The following is a 20,096-nucleotide window of genomic DNA, read 5'->3' on the forward strand; positions in this document are numbered from 1 at the left end:
GCTCCCTGCCAGGACTAGTGGCATTGCCTGCCCAATGGAGGCCAGCTCCCATATCCCCTGGGAATGTCCTCTGGGTGTCTGCTTTTAGGTTCCAGCCATGTGGGCCCAACTTTGGAAACAGAAGGTGCTTTCCTGATTTTATTTATGTTATAATTATCTTGAATTCTTTGTGAACCCAGATTTACAAAAACAAAAAGGAATGAACTTGTAGGGTATAATTTTTAGCTAAAAGATGGAATCATCTGTTCTTCCACAGCATATCATGAGGTCTGAGATCCTGCTCTTTGACTCTTACAGACTTGTTCATTTTCCAAGACCCTAGAAGTGAAATGAGCAAACTGTTCAAGTCTGTGCCAGAAAACCATTGAAAAGCAAGACAAGGATAGAAATGGAGCCAGGAGTCAAAATATCAGGGTTGGGAAACACAGAAGAGAGAAACCCAGAAACACTGGCCAAGTCCTTCAGGACCTCACCTGGGGTGAGAAAGACACTGGAGAAAGGGCAGAGGGACAAATTAACTTAGAGGCTTGGGTCAGGTAGGTCATTTTCTGTCTGTAGGCCTGAACTAGGAAGTCAATCATAGTGACATACAAATTTGAAATTTGATCCTGCCCCTCGGGAGAAAGGCCCTGAAAACGCCTCCAGCCTAGAAAGTCCGGGCCACCCAAAGAGAATGCAGTGCATGCATCTGCAGAGAGGGTCCACTCCGACCAGCAGACCAGCTTTGTTCCCACTCTTGGCAAGGTGCCATCTCCTGAGCACTTTCCAATACCTCCCTGGAGCCCTAACGGAACAAGAAAAAGCTGCAAAGCTGGAGGAACCCTCTGGAAGGATCTTCCTGAAGAGCTGTTGGATCAGTGTGATGGTCCCAGCCAGGTTGGAGGGTGAGTCCTCCAAGGCTATGGCATAGTTTGCAGCTTTCCCTGAAACACAGGCTGAGGACTGAGTTAGCAAGGGGGACACAAGATGAACCACGTCCCTTGTGGAACTTTAAAATCCACAATGAGGATATATATATACCCCTTGAGCTCATCCTGAACACTCACGAACATTTCTCCTGCTCTGGACCAGACCCAACTGTAGTTCATCCACCACATCCACATTCATTACCTTGTCCAACACCAATGTGGCCACCTAGTTCAGGGGAGGCTAAAATTGCTATTACTCATTTTACAGGCGAGGTAGTAGAGGCTAGATGAGCTAGAACTCCCACAGAATGGGTTACAGAGTAGGAAGGAGAGCTTAGACCTCCTGACTTAATTGTCCTGCAGTCCCAGAGCCTGCCCTGCCTCCAGCTCCCAATACCCCATACAGCCAGTGTCAGAAACACAAGCACATACCAGGCACCTGTAGCTCATACTTGTAATCCTAACTATTCAGGAGACTGAGATCTGAGGATCATGGTTCAAAGAAGCCCGGGTAGAAAAATCCATGAGACGCTTGTCTCCAGTTAGCCACCAGAAAGCCAGATTTGGAGGTGTAGCTTAAGTGGTAGAACATAGCCTTGAACAAAAAGCTCAAGGACATCATCCAGATCCTGAGTTCAAACAGGACTAGCACATACTCATACATACACACACAAGCACTCATTGTTAGGTGGGTGAGGGCAGAATGAGCAATGCTTGGGCGTGAGGAGCTAGGGATACCACAGCTTTCTCTTGGTAACCATTTGGGGGGGGGGGTCTCATTCAGCTTTGATTCTGAGTCCCAGCTGACCAGACCATGGATGATGTGTCATAGTAACTGCCCTCTCTGTCTTATATGTATGTGTCTTTGTGTATGTTCTTGTCTTATAGAAGAGTGTGATTTCTCCTTCTGGGCCATTCGTTTATCTCTAATGTGGAACTAATGTGAAGAGGCCAGGACGGAGCCTCCACCAGCATCCAGTGTGACATCTCCTGAGCTGGGCCAAGGGATGCCTGGGCCATGGACACAGAGGTCCCCAACCTTCAGCCATTTGCATAGTACACAGGGGACTTGTGGGGGCCACTTGTCACTGCCAAAGGACATGATACAATGGCACTACTGACATCCTCCATGCTGTTTTCATGACAGACATATGGGCAGGAAGCACTGTCATGCTTTCTGTCTGTGAAGTCAAGGGCCATGCCTCACTGATTACAAATGGCTTGGGCCCTGATGACCTGCTCTGAATCTACTTTCAGCCAGTGACACTTGCAAAAAAAAAAAAAAAAAGAAGAAGAAGAAGAAGAAAGAAAAAGAAAAATCCAAAAGCCGTCTTGGGGTCGGCTTCCACAGCTCTTGACCCATGTGGTCAAAGCTGGACAGCTCCTTGGGACACTCAGATTCTTCATAAATGCAGCCAGCCCCAACCCTCCCTAAATAGCATCTGAAGTCTCCAGGAAGGTCATGGATCCTGAACAAAGTGTCAAGGGTACCAAGAAGGTGGAGGGAAGTCCCCGGAAGCGGCTGACTAAAGGAGAAGCTGTTCAGACCAGTGTCTCCTCCAGCACCCCCTACGCAAGCAGTAGCACATCTGCCACCCAGGAGAGCACCTCCCAAGAGCTCCTAGCCCCTCAGCCCTTTCCGGGCCCCTCATCAGTTCTTAGAGAAGGCTCTCAGGAGAAAATGGGCCAACAGCAAAAGCCCCCCAGAAGGCCCTCCATCGAGGCCTCTGTCCACATCTCACAGCTTCCACAGCACCCCCTGACACCAGCGTTCCTGTCACCCGGAAAACCTGAGCATCTCCTAGAAGGGTCCACGTGGCAACTGGTCGACCCCATGAGACCTGGACCTTCAGGTTCCTTTGTGACCCCTGGGCTCCATCCACAGAGCCAGCTCCTCCCTTCCCATGCCTCCATCCTTCCCCCTGAGGAACTACCTGGCATCCCCAAGGTCTTTGTACCCCGACCTTCTCAGGTCACCCTGAAGACTACAGAAGAAGCCCACAAGAAAGAGAGGAAACCACAGAAACCAGGCAAGTACATCTGCCAGTACTGCAGCCGGCCCTGCGCCAAGCCCAGTGTGCTACAGAAACACATCCGCTCACACACAGGCGAGAGGCCCTACCCCTGCGGCCCCTGCGGCTTCTCCTTTAAGACCAAGAGCAACCTCTACAAGCACAGGAAGTCTCATGCCCATCGCATCAAAGCGGGCCTGGCATCAGGTACTGGCAGTGAGCTGTATCCTCCGGGGTTGGAGATGGAGAGGATCCCTGGGGAGGAATTTGAGGAACCCACCGAGGGAGAAAGCACAGACTCTGATGAAGAAACTGCCACCACATCTGGCCCCCCTACAGAGGCCTCCCCCAGACCTAAGCACCCTCTTCTCTCCAGCAGCTTGTACAGCTCTGGGAGTCACAGTTCCGGTCATGAACGCTGCTCCCTGTCCCAGTCCAGCACGGCAACATCATTGGAGGACCCCACCCCATTTGTGGAACCCTCATCCGAACATCCCCTGAGCCATAAACCCGAAGACACCCACACAATTAAGCAGAAGCTGGCCCTGCGTCTGAGTGAAAGGAAGAAAGTAATTGATGAGCAAGCATTTCTGAGCCCGGGCAGCAAAGGCAGTACTGAATCTGGGTACTTCTCCCGCTCTGAGAGTGCTGAACAACAAGTCAGTCCCCCAAACACCAATGCTAAGTCCTATGCGGAGATCATTTTTGGCAAGTGTGGGAGGATCGGGCAGCGAACCACCATGCTGACAGCCACTTCCACCCAGCCCCTGCTGCCCCTGTCTGCAGAAGATAAGCCCAGCCTGGTGCCTTTGTCTGTGCCCCGGACCCAGGTGATTGAGCACATCACAAAACTCATCACCATCAATGAGGCTGTGGTGGACACCAGTGAGATTGACAGTGTGAAGCCCAGGAGGAGCTCTCTGACCAGGCGCAGTAGCATGGAGTCCCCCAAATCCAGTCTCTACCGGGACCCCCTGTCATCCCACGGTGAGAAGACAAAGCCGGAACAATCACTACTAAGCCTCCAGCACCCACCCAGCACCACCCCCCCTGTGCCTCTGCTTAGAAGCCACTCAATGCCTTCCGCCGCCTGTACCATCAGCACCCCCCATCACACTTTCCGCGGTAGCTACTCCTTTGATGACCACATCACCGATTCCCAGGCTCCAAGCCACAGCAGTCCGGTGTTTACCTCCCATCCCCGGATGCTGAAGCGCCAGCCGGCCATTGAACTACCTTTGGGAGGTGAGTACAGTTCAGAGGAGCCCGGACCAAGCAGCAAAGATGCAGCCTCCAAGCCCTCAGAGGAACCAGAACCCAAGGAAGGTGAACTGACCAAAAAGACCAAGAAGGGACCAAAGCCAAAAGGGATGACCTATGAATGCACCATCTGTGGCGCTCGGTACAAGAAGAAGGACAATTACGAAGCCCATAAAAAGTACTACTGCTCGGAGCTCCAGATCACAAAGCCTCTCTCTGCAGGTGCCCGTGCCTCTCCAGAAGCTGAAAAGGGTCAAGCAGAGCATGAGCCGTGGTCCCAGATGATGCATTATAAACTGGGGGCCACCTTGGAACTCACCCCACTGAGGAAGAGAAGAAAAGAGAAGAGCCTTGGGGATGAGGAAGAACCACCCGCGTTTGAGTTGACCAAAAGTCAGTTTAGCAGCCCTGGACCATCTGACACTGCTCGGAACCTCCCCCTGGAGCCCACCAAGTCACCAGCAGAGCCAAGTAAATCACTGGAGGGAACCACAAGCTTCCAGCCAAGGACTCCCAAGCCAGGATCTGGGTCAGAATCAGGGAAGGAAAGGAGAACAACATCCAAAGAGATTTCTGTCATCCAGCATACCAGCTCCTTTGAGAAATCCGACCCTCTCGAGCAGTCCAGTGGCCTAGAAGGGGAAGACAAGCCCTTGGCCCAGTTCTCAACCCTGCCACCTGCCCCGCCAGGACGTCCAGCTCACTCCCTGCAGCCTAGGTTAGTACGCCAGCCCAATATTCAAGTCCCTGAGATCCTGGTGAGTGAGGAGCCTGACCGACCAGACACAGAGCCCGAGCCACCCCCAAAGGAACCTGAAAAGACAGAGGAGTTTCAGTGGCCCCAGCGCAGCCAGACGCTCGCCCAGCTCCCTGCTGAGAAGCTGCCTCCCAAGAAGAAGAGGCTGCGCCTAGCAGAGATGGCCCAGTCATCGGGGGAGTCTAGCTTTGAGTCATCTGTGCCTCTGTCTCGCAGTCCCAGCCAGGAAAGCAGTATCTCTCTGAGTGGCTCCAGCCGCTCAGCCTCGTTTGACAGGGAGGACCATGGGAAAGTTGAGGTCCCTGGGCCCTCATCCGAAGTCCGCTCCAAACCCACGGGCACCCACATGCTGACTGTCCCCAGCCACCACCCACATGCCCGAGAGATGCGGAGGTCAGCCTCAGAGCAGAGCCCCAACGTGTCCCATTCTACACAAATGACTGAGGCACGCAGCAAATCCTTCGACTATGGCAGCTTGTCTTTGGCAGGCCCGGCTGCAGCAACGCCAGCTGCTCCAACCCCAGCAGCCCCACCAGAGAGAAGAAAATGCTTTTTGGTGAGGCAGGCGTCTCTGAGCCGGCCTCCAGAAGCTGAGCTAGAGGCCACCCCTAAGGGAAGGCAGGAAAGCGAGGAGCCACAGCCCTCTTCCTCCAAATCTTCGGCCAAAAGCTCAGTGCCCCAGATCTCCTTGGCAGTCACCTCGCACACTGGGCACCCAGGAAGCAAGAGCCAGGTTCAGGACAGGCCCCCACTGGGGTCCACCCCACCCTACACAGAAGCCCTGCAGGTGTTCCACACCCCTGTCGCCCAGCTGCCCCTGCAGGAGAAGCCATACTTGCCCCCACCCGTCTCCCTCTTCTCCTTCCAGCATCTCTTGCAGCATGAACCGGGACAGTCTTCAGACTTCATGGCCACCCAGGCCATGGCAGGCCTCCTCTCCTCCCCATACTCCATGCCCCCACTCCCTCCTTCTGTATTTCAAGCCCCACCGCTTCCTCTTCAACCTACTGTCCTGCACCCCAGCCAGCTCCATCTTCCCCAGCTTCTGCCTCACCCCGCCAGTATCCCCTTCCGACAGCCCCCCTCATTCCTCCCCATGCCACACCCTGCTTCCTCTGCACTCTCTTCCGCGTTTTACCTGCCCGTGCCATCCCAGTTTGCACTGCAGCTCCCTGGGGAGGTGGAAAGCCATCTGCCCCCAATCAAAACTAGCCTGGCCCCACTGGCAACAGGACCTTCTGGCCCCTCCAGCAGCACTGAGTTCAGCAGCAACATCCGGCTGCCCCCTGTGGCTCCTCTGACCAGCTCCCCAGAGCCCACCGCGGCCCTTCCACCGGCTCTGCCTGCTTGTGCGGACTCCGGGGCGTCCCTGGTGGTGCCTGTCCGAATCCAGACCAACATGCCGTCCTATGGGAGTGCAATGTACACCACTCTTTCTCAGACCTTAGTGACCCAGTCCCCAGGCAGCTCAGTAAGCGTGGGTCTTCCCAAGTGTGAGGAGCTGCCAGCCGCAGGGACGGCTGTGTGCGGAACAGACGTGTACGACACCAGGCTCGGACCATCTGGGCTAAGCGAAGAGCAAAGCAGAAGTTTCCAGACTCCATACCTGAGAGTACCTGCGGCATTCCCTGAAAGAAAAGGCACCTCCTCCTCCTCGGAGGGGGTCTCGAGCCTGGAGGGAAGCTCATCAACAGCTGGGGGAAGCAAGCGTGTTCTCTCCCCAGCTGGCAGCCTTGAGCTCACCATGGAAACCCAGCAGCAGAAAAGGGTAAAGGAAGAGGAGGCTTCCAAGGTCCACGAGAAACTAGAGCTGGTGAAACCATGCAGTGTAGTGCTGACCAGCCCTGAGGATGGCAAGAGGCCAGAGAAATCCCACCAAGTCAGCCAGGGCCTGGGCGGGAGAGAGCCAGAAGCATTGTCCAGCCTGTCCTCGGATCCATCAGACCCAGAAGTTCCTCCTCTCTCTCATCATCCCACGTTGCCCCATGGGACAGCCTCAAGCTCAGAAGCTTTGAAGGACTATGCCCAGTCATCTGGAAAACCTCACCGAAGAGGGCTTTGCCCACTAAGCATGAAGCAAGAAGATTCCAAGGAACAGCTCGACCTCCCTCCCTTGGCACCTCCCAGCTCTCTGTCTCTGTCAGAAATATCCTCCAGAACAGCCAAGTCACAAGAAGGTACGGACTCAAAGAAGGTACTTCAGTTCCCCAGCCTCCACACGACCACTAATGTCAGTTGGTGCTATCTAAACTATATTAAGCCAAATCACATCCAGCATGCAGATAGGAGGTCCTCTGTTTACGCTGGTTGGTGCATAAGTTTGTACAACCCCAACCTTCCAGGGGTTTCCACTAAAGCTGCTTTGTCCCTCCTGAGGTCTAAGCAGAAGGTGAGCAAAGAGACATACACCATGGCCACAGCTCCACATCCTGAGTCAGGAAGGCTCGTGCCAGCCAGCTCTCACAAGCCACGCATGACAGAGGTGAGTTCAGCTTTGTTCTTCTTATCACTGAATGCCAAAGCCCTTGACGGGCTTTTAAGGCCACATGGTCTTCTGGTTACATTTGTAGAACTAGAACCAGCCGAAGGAGACAAATTTCCGCCCTGACCACTGTGACTGCAAGGAAGCATGCTTTTTGGGTTTCTTTACCAGTGTGTCCTTTGATTTATTGGAATAGATGACATTGCAATTGTGGCCAATAAAGTGATGGTTTCTAATGCTACTTTCATAAAATGAGCTAAAATCTTCTAACTTTTCCACATCTCCTTCCAAAAGTATACCGGGCTAATACATTACTTTAACTTCATGGTTAACAAGTTGAGGCCTTTCTACAGTTATACTTTCTCTGGCCTCTGCTTGCATATCTCCGGTTCCAGAGAGCTCATCACCTCCTGGTTCAACCCAACCCATCTTTGAATAATGCTTTAAGAAAATTCTCTGTTACACGGAGCTGGCAGTTGCCATTCTGTGGCTTCCATTCTTTGTTAATTGTTCTGAAAACATCCTTTACTTAATCTAAGCACCTCAAAGATTTTTCCAACCATCTTCTTACAGGTCTAGGCCATCCTAGCACATTTGCGTTTGACTTTATACTTTTCTCTGTGTCTTAGCCCTGGAGAAACCCAAGTTGTGTGAGAGTCCACTTTGCTGCCTAGTGCTCCTTCTTTTGTTTTTCTCCTTATTCATTTTGACAAGCCCAGAACCTTCACAAGGAAATTATCAGTGAGCACTCCAGTGTCAAATTGCCACAGTTTGAATCCCACTAGCCCACCTACTACCTGTGTGACCTGGGACTAGTTACTTCTCCTCTGTGCTGTGGTTTCTTCACTTTAAAACAGGGATAACAGCTGGGTACTGTTGGCTCATCCTATAATTCTAGCTACTCAGGAGGCTGAGGTCTGAGGATCGAGGTTTGAAGCTAGCTCAGGAAAGAAAGTCCATGAGACTCTTATCTCCAATTAAATAGCAAAAAAGCCAAAAATGGGACTGTGGCTCAAGTGATAGAGTGTTAGCCTAGAGAAAAAAAAAGCTCAGGGGCTGGGAAGTTGGCTCAGTGGTAGAGCGCTTGCCTTGCATGCCTGAGGCCCTGGGTTCGATTCCTCAGCACCACATAAGCAAAAAGAAAAAAGCCGGAAGTGGCGCTGTGGCTCAAGTGGTAGAGTGCTAGCCTTGAGCTGAAGAGCTGAGGGACAGCGCCCAGGCCCAGAGTTCAGGCCCCACGACCGGACCCAAAAAAAAAAAAAAAAAAAAAAAAGCTCAGGGACAGTGCCTGAGTTCAGTCCTCCAGACTCTCACACACAGAAACACACACACACATACACCAATAATACTTATCTCACAGGACTATGGAGGATAAATAAATGAGTTAAAATATACAAAGTGTGCATAAAACAGTAGATGGCCCATTGATATCCAGTAAATGTTTTTATCTATACTAATTCAGATTACCATTAAAAGCTAAAATGAAACTAGGCACTGGTGGTACACTCCTATAATCCTAGCTTCTTATGAGACTGAAATCTGAGGATACGGATGGTGGTTTGAAAGCCAGGCTAATTAAGCAAGAAAGTCCATGAGACTCTTATCTCCAAGTAACCAGCAAAAAGCTGGAAGTGGATCTGTGGCTCAAGTGATAGAGCACCTCTTGAACAAAAAAGCCAAGGGACAGTACCTAGACCCTGAGTTCAAGTCCCAGTACCAGTGCATGCATGTGTGCGTGTACGCGCATGCACACACGTATGCACGTGCACACACACACACATGCACACACGCACACACACACACACACAAAGCTAAAATAAATCCTAGGTCTCCTATTCAGTGCTAACACTGTGTTGCTTGGTACCATGGATCGTGCCACTGAAACCAACATCCTCCAGCTTGATTCAGGCATCACCACAGAGTATAAGGGAGAAGGTACCATCTGTCTGATAGACCCTTTGGTCCCTCTTGAATCACAGGCCAGAAGAGGAATAGAAACCATATGCTTGGAAATCCACAGGTGCTGTTCTGCCAAAGCGGCAGTGTAGATTTTTGCTAGAACTCAGATTCCCTGTTTGCCAGGCAGGTGCTTTTTGTCCCAACCCTCAGCCTGGCACCTGTGCTCCCTACACCTATGGTGGGTTCAAAGAACATGTTCTAGGAATAGTGGAAGTGGTCAATGCTAGCCCTCCTTATAGAGCCAGATCACTGAGGCTCAATACTTTGCCAAGAGAATGCGTTTGCATGAAGCAGTAGCCCAAAACTTTTACAGCTTCTGTGGGCTATGGTCAGTTAGCTTGCTCCTGGGCTTTGGTCCTAGATCAGGAGGGTCAGGATCCTGGAAAGGCTGGACTCTACTCCCAGCTCTGTCCTTAACCAGCCGTGTGGCTTTGGCTTTCTGATCTATTAACGAGAATTGGACCAGTTAATTCCAAAGATAGAGTATAGTCTTTATTTGTTCAGTATCCTTTGGGCCTCTTCACTGAAGTAGACCTGTTTTGGGTGCCAAGGTGATTGAGGAAAACAGGATACGGATAAAGACCTGTTCCCAGGAGCTCCCAAAGTCATACAAAAGAACAAGAGAAAAGCAGCTCCCATAAGAACGTTAACTGAGGCCGGGCGCCAGTGGCTCACACCTGTAATCCTAGCTACTCAAGAGGCTGAGATCTGAGGATCGTGGTTCAAAGCCAGCCCAGGTGGGAAAGTCCGAGAGACTCTTATCTCCAATGAACCACTGGAAAACCAGAAGTGGCGCTTTGGCTCAAGCGGTAGAGCGCTTGCCTTGAGCTGAAGAGCGCAAGGACAGCACCCAAGCCCAGAGTTCAAGCCACATAACTAACCAAAAAAAAGTAAGAAAGAACATTAACTGAGAGTCCTGGATAGAGGGGAGGCTGCACCTCAGTGGATCAGTTCTTTGATTCTGTTGAGTACTTGGCACTGCTCCAGCAGGAAGGGGGGAGGATCAGGGGAGTCTCTGTGCATGTCTTCAATGCCATTCAAGACAATATTGGGACATTTCTAGCCCAGAGTACAAATTTAACCAGCAGTGATTTGTCGTCCCTGCGGTGGGCAGGTGCACCTCTCGTCACTGGTTTCCCCAGAAGGCCAGAAAGACATAACTAGAGTGGAGAAAGAAGAGGAGAAGCGAGGGAAGCCGGAAGAGGATGCTCCTGCCTCCAAGAGAGGGGAGCCGGCGAGGATCAAAATCTTCGAAGGAGGGTAAGACACTCACTTGGATTTCAGTGTGCTTCCTAGGTATATAATAAGAGGCCATGCTGCCCATGCAGGGCAGTGCCCCCGGGTGCCCATGGTTCCTGCAATGCCTCTCTGCGTTGTGGGACTCATGAGCTTCCCATTTGAGAACATTTGGTGGGAGGGAGGGTCCTTGCTGAGATGTTTGGTGTTTGCTGAGGACCTGGGAGTCCAGTCCTTGAATCCTTGAATCCTTGAATCCTTGAATCCTCGGCTGCTGGCTAGTTTCTCACCCCTGCCCTGGGGGAGAGGGGAGATGGTGGGTCTCCTGTGGCTGCTGTCTCAACTACCAATTCCTTGGAAATGTGTTTCTCAGGAGTCACTTCTGTCTGCCCAGGTCATCCCCATATGCCCAGTTTTCCATGGGTACTCACTCAGGCCCTGTGCATGAGGCTGCCACTCCTTCAGACTGGCTGGGCTTGAGGCTGACTCATTGCAGCCCTGGTTATTAACCTTCTGTGCTCACCTTTGGAAACCTGATGAGCTATATGTTTCAGAACTTGCCACTTGGGAACCTTCTGGACTCTAGTAGTGCACCTTGCTTTAGATGTGCTTTGCAAAAATTTCTCGTGCCAGCTGTGTTCTTTGTGGCTGCGTGTTTGCTTCCAAGGTGTGGTGTCTGTGAGCAGGTGCCTTGGTGTCTGTCTCAGGGTCTTGTGTCTGTGTCCCTCTTGTGATCGAGGTGGTTGGTCCCAGTCCTACGTGGTCTGGAAGGACAACAGCGTGTAGGAAAACTGACCTCCAAACCTTAGCCAACATGAGCTGTCACTGGGGGCCTGATACTCCAGCACCTGGGACCAACAGGAGATCAAAATGACAGGTGCCTCAAGCGACAGGCACAAAAGCCCTCCAGACAGTTGAAAAAGAAGAAAACAGAGACTGCCACACTCCCCAAGATCCCCAGTTGGCATCCTCTGGTGGCACTAGCCTGAGGGTCTGGGGGGGGGGGACTGGTTATCCCAATGATGGGAACAGGTCAAGGGGCACGAATGTCACTGAAGCACACTACTTCAATACCAGTCATGGTTCCATGGAGGAACATAGAACCAAAGGTGTTTCTGAATGCTGACCCTCTCTCTACTTGGTTTTCTGCTCATGCCATTTGGTTAGAGCGCCCTCTTGTGTCTCTGGATTCTCCTACCACTGAGTCCTTAGGCTCCCAGGATTCACGCATGCATCAGGTTGCAGAGAAGTCGCCCTGTGGGGCTCTTGAGAAGCCACGTGGTGATGTTTGCAGGCCAGGAGTAGCTGACATTTGTGCCAGTGGCCTTCCAAGTAGAGGCCCAGTTCCCAACCCCTCTATCCCCCGAGCTGCTTGTGTTCCTCTGGGCAAGGTACTAGCGAAGTCCTCTCTTCAAACAGCTCCCTGCCACACACCTCTGCCTTCCTGTGAAAGGTAAGAAGCCACACCAGAGTCTGCCGCTCTCCTTGCAGCCTGAATAGTCTCCCCCTCCTCCTTGTCCCACGCAAGTTTTCACAAGTCATACCTGCTATTCAGAATCTCTTTAGAGAAGAGGATTATCACCTCTGCTGCCATGCAGTGGTCCCAACTATCCCTGTCCAACCCCTGCCATACTCTGACTCTCTAATTCTGTGTTCTTATTTGTGAAGGGGATAGTAACACACCCATGGTATGGAGGTCCCAGGAGGCCTGTGAGAAGGGCAAGGTACACAGGAGCTGAGCATCTGGACAGACATGGCGGGTCCAGACCCAGTGTGCCTCGTTTCTTAACTCCACCTCACTCTGCTGTCTGTTGTGGGAAATGTCATCTTCATTCTTACAGCTTGGGTTTTATGAGGCTGATGTCACCCTCGGGAGTATTTTCAAGTGTGAGAGAGAATGGAACACATGCCTGGAGTCTCATAAATGGGTCCAGGGATGCAGACCATCTATTTGACCAACCTACAAGCCACTAATGGAATTCCATCCTAGCACAACCCAGAATGTATCCTTGGGCCCTCCATTGGTATCATAGTGTAATATTGCTTAGACTGGGTTCTTCCTTATTCATTTTCTTTCTTTTCCTTTTTTTAATACAATGTTTTTCACTCCAGTACCTGTTAGAGAAGGGTTTGTAAATGGGGCCTGGTCACTAAGTCCACCAACGGATCTAGGCCAATGCAGGCCCCAAAGGGAGGAAACAAAGTATGGTCTATCATGTGCTGGTTTTAAACTTTTCCTTTCTGGAAGGTTAAGATCTTTGCTCCTGTCCATTTGGCCAGAGAAAGTCACATGGCTTCAACAAGGCCCTCAAAGTGGGATCACACAGTTCTACCTGTGCTTGGAAGAACCTGAAACATTCTGTAGCTAGTGCTGGTGATAACATCTGTCTGTGACTGGTTAGTTTTCCACAGGTGTTTCTAAATGTGTCCACATTGCTGTATAAAGATCCAGTTATGATGATGTGCTAATAAGCCAGGCAAGGAAGAACAGATGCTGGTGTACAGTATCCTCAAGTTGTTCCATTGCTAGCCAGCCTCCCCCTTACTCTTTCTTGACCTCCAGTCCAGCAGTGAATCAAGGAGTCAGTCTTTCGGCCTTCATGGAGGACCTAATTAGTCAATGCCTTAGAGGTGCTCTGGGCTGATCGTCCAATCCTTAAAGTGTTTGGCAACCCAACCAAAGTTAACATGCAAGGCCCTGTGCTGAGATGGGGGCAGTGGGGATTGAGGAGAAAGGGAGAAAGCTGCCTGGGGGCTGGATCAGCTAAAAGGGTGTGGGACGAGGCCTGATAGGGTAGTAAGAGCGAAGAGCTGGGTAGTGAAGGAGTCTCTTCAACAGTCTGGAAGTGATGGAGGCCCACTTAGCTGGCCAGCGAGATTCATTTCTTCTTGTCCTCAATGTCTCCCCAAACATCTACTTCCTTCCCTTCAAACCTCATCGCAGAGCTGAGCCTACACTCCTGAATTGTAGATTCTTGTTTTGGATACCTCCTGCCCTCTTTGCTTGGGAGATCAACAACTCAAGTTCAGCCTGTGCCAACCAAACCCTCTACCTCTCACCCACATCTTCATCCACATCCAAACTTTGAGCGACACACCTGACCCTCTTATTCAGTGTCACCTTAAACTCCTCTCTTCCCCTTCCAATTAGTCCCTAAATGTTTTCTTTTTTCAGTGTTGGAATTCGAACTCAGAGCCTCCTGCTTGTTAAGTGAGTGCGCTATCACTTGAGCCACAATCCCTGTCCTTTTTTCTTTTCATCTGTTTTGTTTTTCCTTATCAGATAGGGTCTCACCAGCCCTGTCTAAGGTGACCCGGAGCCACAATTCTCCACCTCCCAAATATCTGGGTCCACAAGCCTGTACCACCATGCCCAGCTTTAAATTGTCCCCAAATTCTGGTGTCCACACAAAGTTATCAAAGGTTCAGTATGGCTTCTTTTCTCCCTCTCCTACTGCTCTGGCCAGCCATTCTACCAGCAGCAATATTGGTCTCTTTGGACACCATTCGGTGTGGCTTTGCCTGTGCTGTGCTTGAGTTCCAGAGCTTTCTTTGGCTGCATTACCCCTGGTCCCACCGTTCAGCCTGTTCCTTGTACTTCACCTCTACTGTCTACCTGGCTCTGCCCACTGGCAAATCCAGGTGGTCCTCATAGACTGGTGCTACCCACCTCTGGCAAACCTCTCAGGCCCCTCCACACGCCATAGTTCTTTGTGTTACTTCTGTCCAACAATGATACTAAAACTCCATTTGTCTCCCTCAAGTCTCTTCTTGACTTGTTCCTGGGACAATGTTTTGTCCACACTATGTGTCAGCCTCTATTTAGTTGTCCTGGTTTCCTAGTATACAACCAACATTGCTGGTCACTTTCATACCTGAACAAAGCCTGTGTTTTCCAGACAGCTTTCTGGGAGTGGCATGGGGAATGTGTTGGCCCCCGCCCAGTCTGGTCATGTAGAAGGACTCTCCTGAGAAGCAGTGATTTCATACATACAAAGTTACATTGTTTGTGGAGGGTGATGATTTTTCTGACGTTGTCCTGACTCAACTTCTCTTGCTGCAAGGAGAGCTGGGAGCCCAGCCCAGCAAGCCAATCTAAAAGAGGAAGTGCCTGGAATTGATACGGAGTACCTGACTGCCAGCAGTGGCAGCCAGGGTGAGCCCTTGGCACTGGGATCTGAAGGGAGTGATGAACTCACCTGGTGAGACCCTGGACGGCCAGGGCCAGCTGGGGTCGCACCCTCAGAAAGCAGATCATGATGGGTGGCTTGGGTTTGGAGGGAGTGGCAGCCATGTGGGCTTGGAGCTGTAGTGCTGGGCAGTGACATGTCGGCTGGCCCAGGGGCTCTGTAGGGAAAGCTCAAGTGTGCTCCCCTGGGACAGCCGGGTTCCATCCCTCACAACGCATCCACCCCTTGCTGCATCCAAATGAGCATTCCCAGAGTTAATTTTCCACCTTACAAACAGTCCTTTGACCATGGGGTATCCATCGCAACCCCTGTCACTCATGCCCTGTGCCTTCTGAAGCAGGCCTGTGGCCCCATCTCCTCCCTGATCTGAGCTTACTGCCCTACCCCTGCTCCCATGCTCTAGCCAGTGGTCTCTTCTGTCTGTGTGAGACATGCTTCTGCCTCTCTGGCCTCTGCCTTGAGAGCTTTTTTTTTCCAGAGTGGCTCCCTCACCCTCTTAAGCCACCCTTCCATCACAAATTCCCAGACCAACCACTGTGAACTTACACCTTCCTCTGGCGTGTGTGAAACCTCCCCATCCCTCACTTCATTTTCTCCATCCATTTTTTCCTACTGGTGTTTCCTTCACTTCAGCTAGTGAGTGTAAGAGCAAAGAGGGTAAGGCAGGAATCGAGGATGGCTACCACACTTCGGCTTAGATAGAAAGGGCAGGAGAGGAACATGAGAACCACGCTGGGGGATGGGAGATCAGAGCATCGTGGGCCTCTAACTTTGAGGGGCCGTGATCTAAGTGAGGATGTTGGATGAGCTGTGTTATGATTAGTACACGGCAGGGGGGGGCGGGGGGGGGAGGCGCTGGCCTCAGGAACAGGAAATGTCGACATGCAGGTTTAATTTGGGACTCTGGAACTAGATGGTGTCACCTGGGGTGATGGAGAAGGAAGGAAAGGAAAGGGCATTCAGGACCAAGCTCAGATGCACCAGCATGGAAAAGGCAAAGGAGACACAGCAGCAAGGAGTTTAAAAAGGTACCAAGAGAAAGGCAGGAGGACACCCAGCCAAGTATAAAGTCCTAGAAACCAAGAGCAGGGCATGCACGGTGGGCTAAGCTGAGCTGTGAGTTGCCTGGGAGCTCTGGACCATGGGAAGCAGTGTCTGTTGGATAGAGCAGTGCTGGGGTTACTGATGGCCTTGATGGGAGTGGTTTCCATGGTGCAGGCTGATGTGCAGTTGAATCAGTGTGTATACCCTGTCCTAAGATGCCGGCTGTGGAGGGAAGCAGTGAAGATGGGGAGGGCCTGCATGAAGGATGAGTAGGGCTGGCCAGCTTTGTTTGAACCTGAGATGCCCACAGCATGTGTGTTAAGAGACTGGTAGTAGGGGGCAGGTGAGGATGCTGGTGAGGGAGGGGAGGAGAGGGTAGAAACAGTGTGAGGACTGGTCCAAAGCATGAGCAAGAAGGGGTAGCAATAGGCAGAATGGAAGATGCTAGCATAATCTGAGGTCTTGGTTGGGGAATGGGAAGGCTCCTAGCCCCAGCCCAAGCATCCACCCCATCCTGGACCATCTCTGTGAGCTCAAGGTCTACAGTGCAGATGTAAACAGCTGGATTGAAAGCAAGAAAGAAATTTCTGTTTCCAGGAAACCACTTACATGCTTGGAAGAGTTATTCCTTTATAAAGATGACACCCAAATAAAAATATCCAGACATTAGTGTAGTTAGGTTGGTTCTGAAACCTTTCTTCTGATTCCTCAAAGGCTGTCCCAGGGGACATACTCCAGCCATTAACTGGGTTTGGTAGCACACACCTGTCATGTCAGCACTCTTGAGACTGAGGAGGGGGAGTGTAAAGCCAGCCTGAGCTATAAAGTACGCTTTGGTCTCAAATAAATGAAGAGAAAAAACATAAGAGAGAGAAAGCTATTTCCCAACAAATCCCAAGTTATAGGTAGAAAAAGGAAATATACACAAAATTGTGAAAGAGGAAGGAAGGAAGGAAGGGAGGGAGGAAGGGAGGAAGGGAGGGAGGGAGGGAAGGGAGGGAGAGAGAGAAAGACTGGTTGTCAGACAGAAGGCCTAATGGGAAACACCTCTCTGCATCCAGTTCACATGTAAAGGTGAGTCCACGTTTTAGCTCTGGTGCTGGGTCCAGTCAGGGCAGTTCTTGTGGCCCTGTACCTGCTGGACATTACCAACTGAACTCTGGCCTGGGAAAGAGACAAAACCCTCTCTTTCTACGTCAGAACTAAGCTTCACAACTCTTAAGTTATTTCACTGACAGTTTAAATGTGATCTTATGATTCTAAAAGCAGAAAATGATCTGGGTTTGCATTCTGCTTTCCACAAAGGCCATCCTTCAAGGCAAGGTATCCAGAGGATGTGTGAGAGGTAAAAATAATGTTGGCACTTATTGTCTGACATGTGGAGTTCTAGGCTGGAAGTCAAGGTGTCATTATATTTTTCTGTTGCTCTTGGAACAACTCAGGAAGTTTCAGTCCATCCTGGGGTCTGTTCATCCCTAGATAGGAAACTGTACAGAGATGTCAAATTTCACTAGCTGGTGACCACAGCTGATGGTTTTTGTGAATAATTTCTTTGATTATTTCCCTTTCTCTGATTGTATCTCCTCTCTTTGAAGCTCTTGAGCTTCAGGAGGTTGGCCCTCCTGGCTTGCTCTCTCCATTTCCACACAGATCTGCAGATTTTCTATAACTTGGTATCTTTACCACAGTCTCGGTACTGCCTTGCACTATGTCTTCCAACTATTCTATTGGGGTTTTTCATTTCTTCTTTTTCCATTTTTAGTTTTCTAGAGCTCTTTTCCTGTCCCAGAAAAATATTTCCTTCCTTCCTTCCTTCCTTCCTTCCTTCCTTCCTTTCTTTTTTTTTTGGGGGGGGGGGATAGTGCTGGAATTTGAACTCAAAGCCTCGTGCTTGCTAAGCAGATGCTATACCACTAAGCCAAATGTTTCTCTTACTAGTATCCTGTTCTTGTTTGATAAAATTTAGTATCTTTGCAAGGCCAGTAATCAGTTTTTTTCTTGTTGTTGTTGTTGTTTTTCCTTTATGGCTTCTATTTCTTTCCAGTTCCCATTGGTTCTAATGTCTGTTAGGTCATTTTCCGGGTATCTGGAGGGTTTGGGGGTCTTCTCTCACGTGCAGGCATTCTCAGCCAGCTTGCCTCACGGGTATTAGGCTGTGCCACTACCCCGAGCTCCCACATTTGGAAGACACATAGGGGACAGCCAATCATCTGGAAAGCCAGAGTCAGTTTTAATGCCCCTCGGTACTTAGATTAGCACACAGGAAATGCTCAGTAAAAGTGGCCCTTTCCTCCCACTTCCTTCTTCCTTCCTTCCTTCCTTCCTTCCTCCTCCTGCTTTCCTTCTCTCCCTTTCTCCCTCCCTCCCTCCACCAGCCTGGTCTGACTTTCCAGGCTTAGGTGGTCTTTCTGCCTAGCATGGAGCTGCTGGAGGCCAGAAGCTCAGGCCTGTGTTTTTTGGTCCTATAGGCACTTCCCAGCAGCAGAGAGAAAATTCTGCTCCAGTTCTATAGCTATGTTGATCACGTGGGCAGTGACAATGTAAACAAACAAGAAAAATGACAAGTGGATTGTTGGGCAGATGGAGTGTCTGGCAGGAGGGTTAGCATGGGTCCCTCTGGATTTTCTTAGCCTTGATTACAGGAAACATTTACCTTTCCTATTATTGGGCCTTGTTTGAAATGAGGTTTTCTCCAAGGAGGGAGGCCTGTGCTGTGGGCTGTGGAGTTGAGGCCTCTCAGCTGTCCTTGTGTACATACTGGGTCTCAGTTTCCCTGAGTTTGTCATTGGAAACATGTAGAAGAAGGGCTTGGGCTCTAGAGTCTGGACACCAGGATTTGAGTCCTGCATGCCATCACTGGCTCTGTGGTCTTTGGCTGCATCTTGGCTCTTGTGCACCTCAGTTTTCCCAGGGAGCTACGAGCAAGGGCCACATGGTTTGGATTAAACCACTTCCAGCAACCACAGTGTGACATGTGACCTTTTCGGCTGCCTCAGCACTGAGAACCACAGAGTTCGGCACTGAATACTGACAGGTGCTCAGAGAGAGCCTGTAGGAACGGCCATTTCCAGCCCTGATCTCCCTGAGGAACAGCTGCCCTTCTGCAAAGGTCAGAGAATCCAATAGAGCTCCTCCGTAGGTGTTCCTTCCTGGGCAGGAGTTTTGACAGTGTACCCAGCCCAAGATGAGGCACCTTGGGAGTCTGGGGGTCCTTTCAGAGACCAGAGTTAGATACTGGTTGGCCTGAACACACATAGCCAAAAGGAAGAGGAAGGCAAGGGGGAGCCTGGCCCCAAAGGCTTAGGGAAATGAGGAAGAAGTGGGTCTCTCTCCATGGTTGGAGTCTCTTGGAGGAGGGCTGCCAGCTGGTGGTGTGATAGAAGATAAACTTCCCAAAGCAGCACAGGGTAGAGGCTAGCCATTGTTCAGAAGGAAGACCTGTCTCAAGTGACTATGCAGCCACAGGTTGCTGGAGCCTCCTACAGCAGCAGGTGCAGGGCCACATGGCTACCCTGGGTGCAACCTATGAACCCCAGCAGAGCCTGTGGTATGAAATGGACAGTCCTTTAAATGTGAACTGGATGCAGGGTGGTCTTCCCCACCAGGCCTCCTGCTTGCCAACCATACATCTTCTGTTTCATTTCACTTATTATGTCTCCTTTATCTGTTTCCCATCCATGACTTGGGTTTCCCAGGGAAACAGTCAGCTTTCACTCTCTCTTATTTTTTCTTTTCTTTCCTCTTCTTTTTAAAACAAGGTTTCACAACATAGCTCAAACTGGCCCCGAACTTGTGGTCACCCCCAACCTCATGAGTGCTGGGGTGACAACCATGTACCACCATGCTTGGCGAATGGCTGGATTGAATGTCCCCTGGGAGAGCCTCTTAGGAATCAGAAGAAAGGTTGCAGACCCAACCTCACTACACTAATGTCCTGATGTTTTTATGTTGAAGGTCATCTTTACAAAGCTCCTACTTAGCTGTAGGAGACCAACACTGAAAATTTCAGGTGGTGGAATATTGTTCACAAGCAGTTCAGGAGAAAAGGATCTATTTACAGGCCACTTTCAGCCTTAACTCTGTATTGTGGTTCTTTCAGAATAAAACTTTAAAAGGAGAAGGAACGATCCAGATAGGTGGAAAGGGGGTGGTGAGGGAATCAGAATTCAAGAGTAGAGTTTAAAACGGTCAGAGATTATAGGGAGCTCCAGGCAGATTTCTGAACAAGTTCAGCCAGTCAAGCCAAGA

The 20,096-nt window shown here is 50.6% G+C and overlaps 1 protein-coding gene across 13 annotated transcripts in view; it reads left to right on the forward strand.

Moving 5' to 3' along the window:
* LOC138803464 (transcription factor HIVEP3-like) overlaps positions 1–20,096 on the forward strand; it is a 405,830-nt gene that overhangs the window by 358,726 nt on the left and 27,008 nt on the right. For all 13 annotated transcript variants that reach the window (XM_069987525.1, XM_069987527.1, XM_069987528.1 and 10 more), the window contains 2 exons: positions 1,797–7,419; positions 10,493–10,638. In XM_069987525.1, coding sequence (XP_069843626.1) covers positions 2,371–7,419; positions 10,493–10,638 — 5,195 coding nt within the window. In that variant the 5' untranslated portion in view covers positions 1,797–2,370. The remainder of the gene's footprint in view (positions 1–1,796; positions 7,420–10,492; positions 10,639–20,096) is intronic.

Source organism: Dipodomys merriami, unplaced genomic scaffold, assembly GCF_024711535.1.
Source record: "Dipodomys merriami isolate MVZ:Mamm:240054 unplaced genomic scaffold, mDipMer1.0.p SCAF_34, whole genome shotgun sequence".
NCBI lineage: Eukaryota > Metazoa > Chordata > Mammalia > Rodentia > Heteromyidae > Dipodomys > Dipodomys merriami.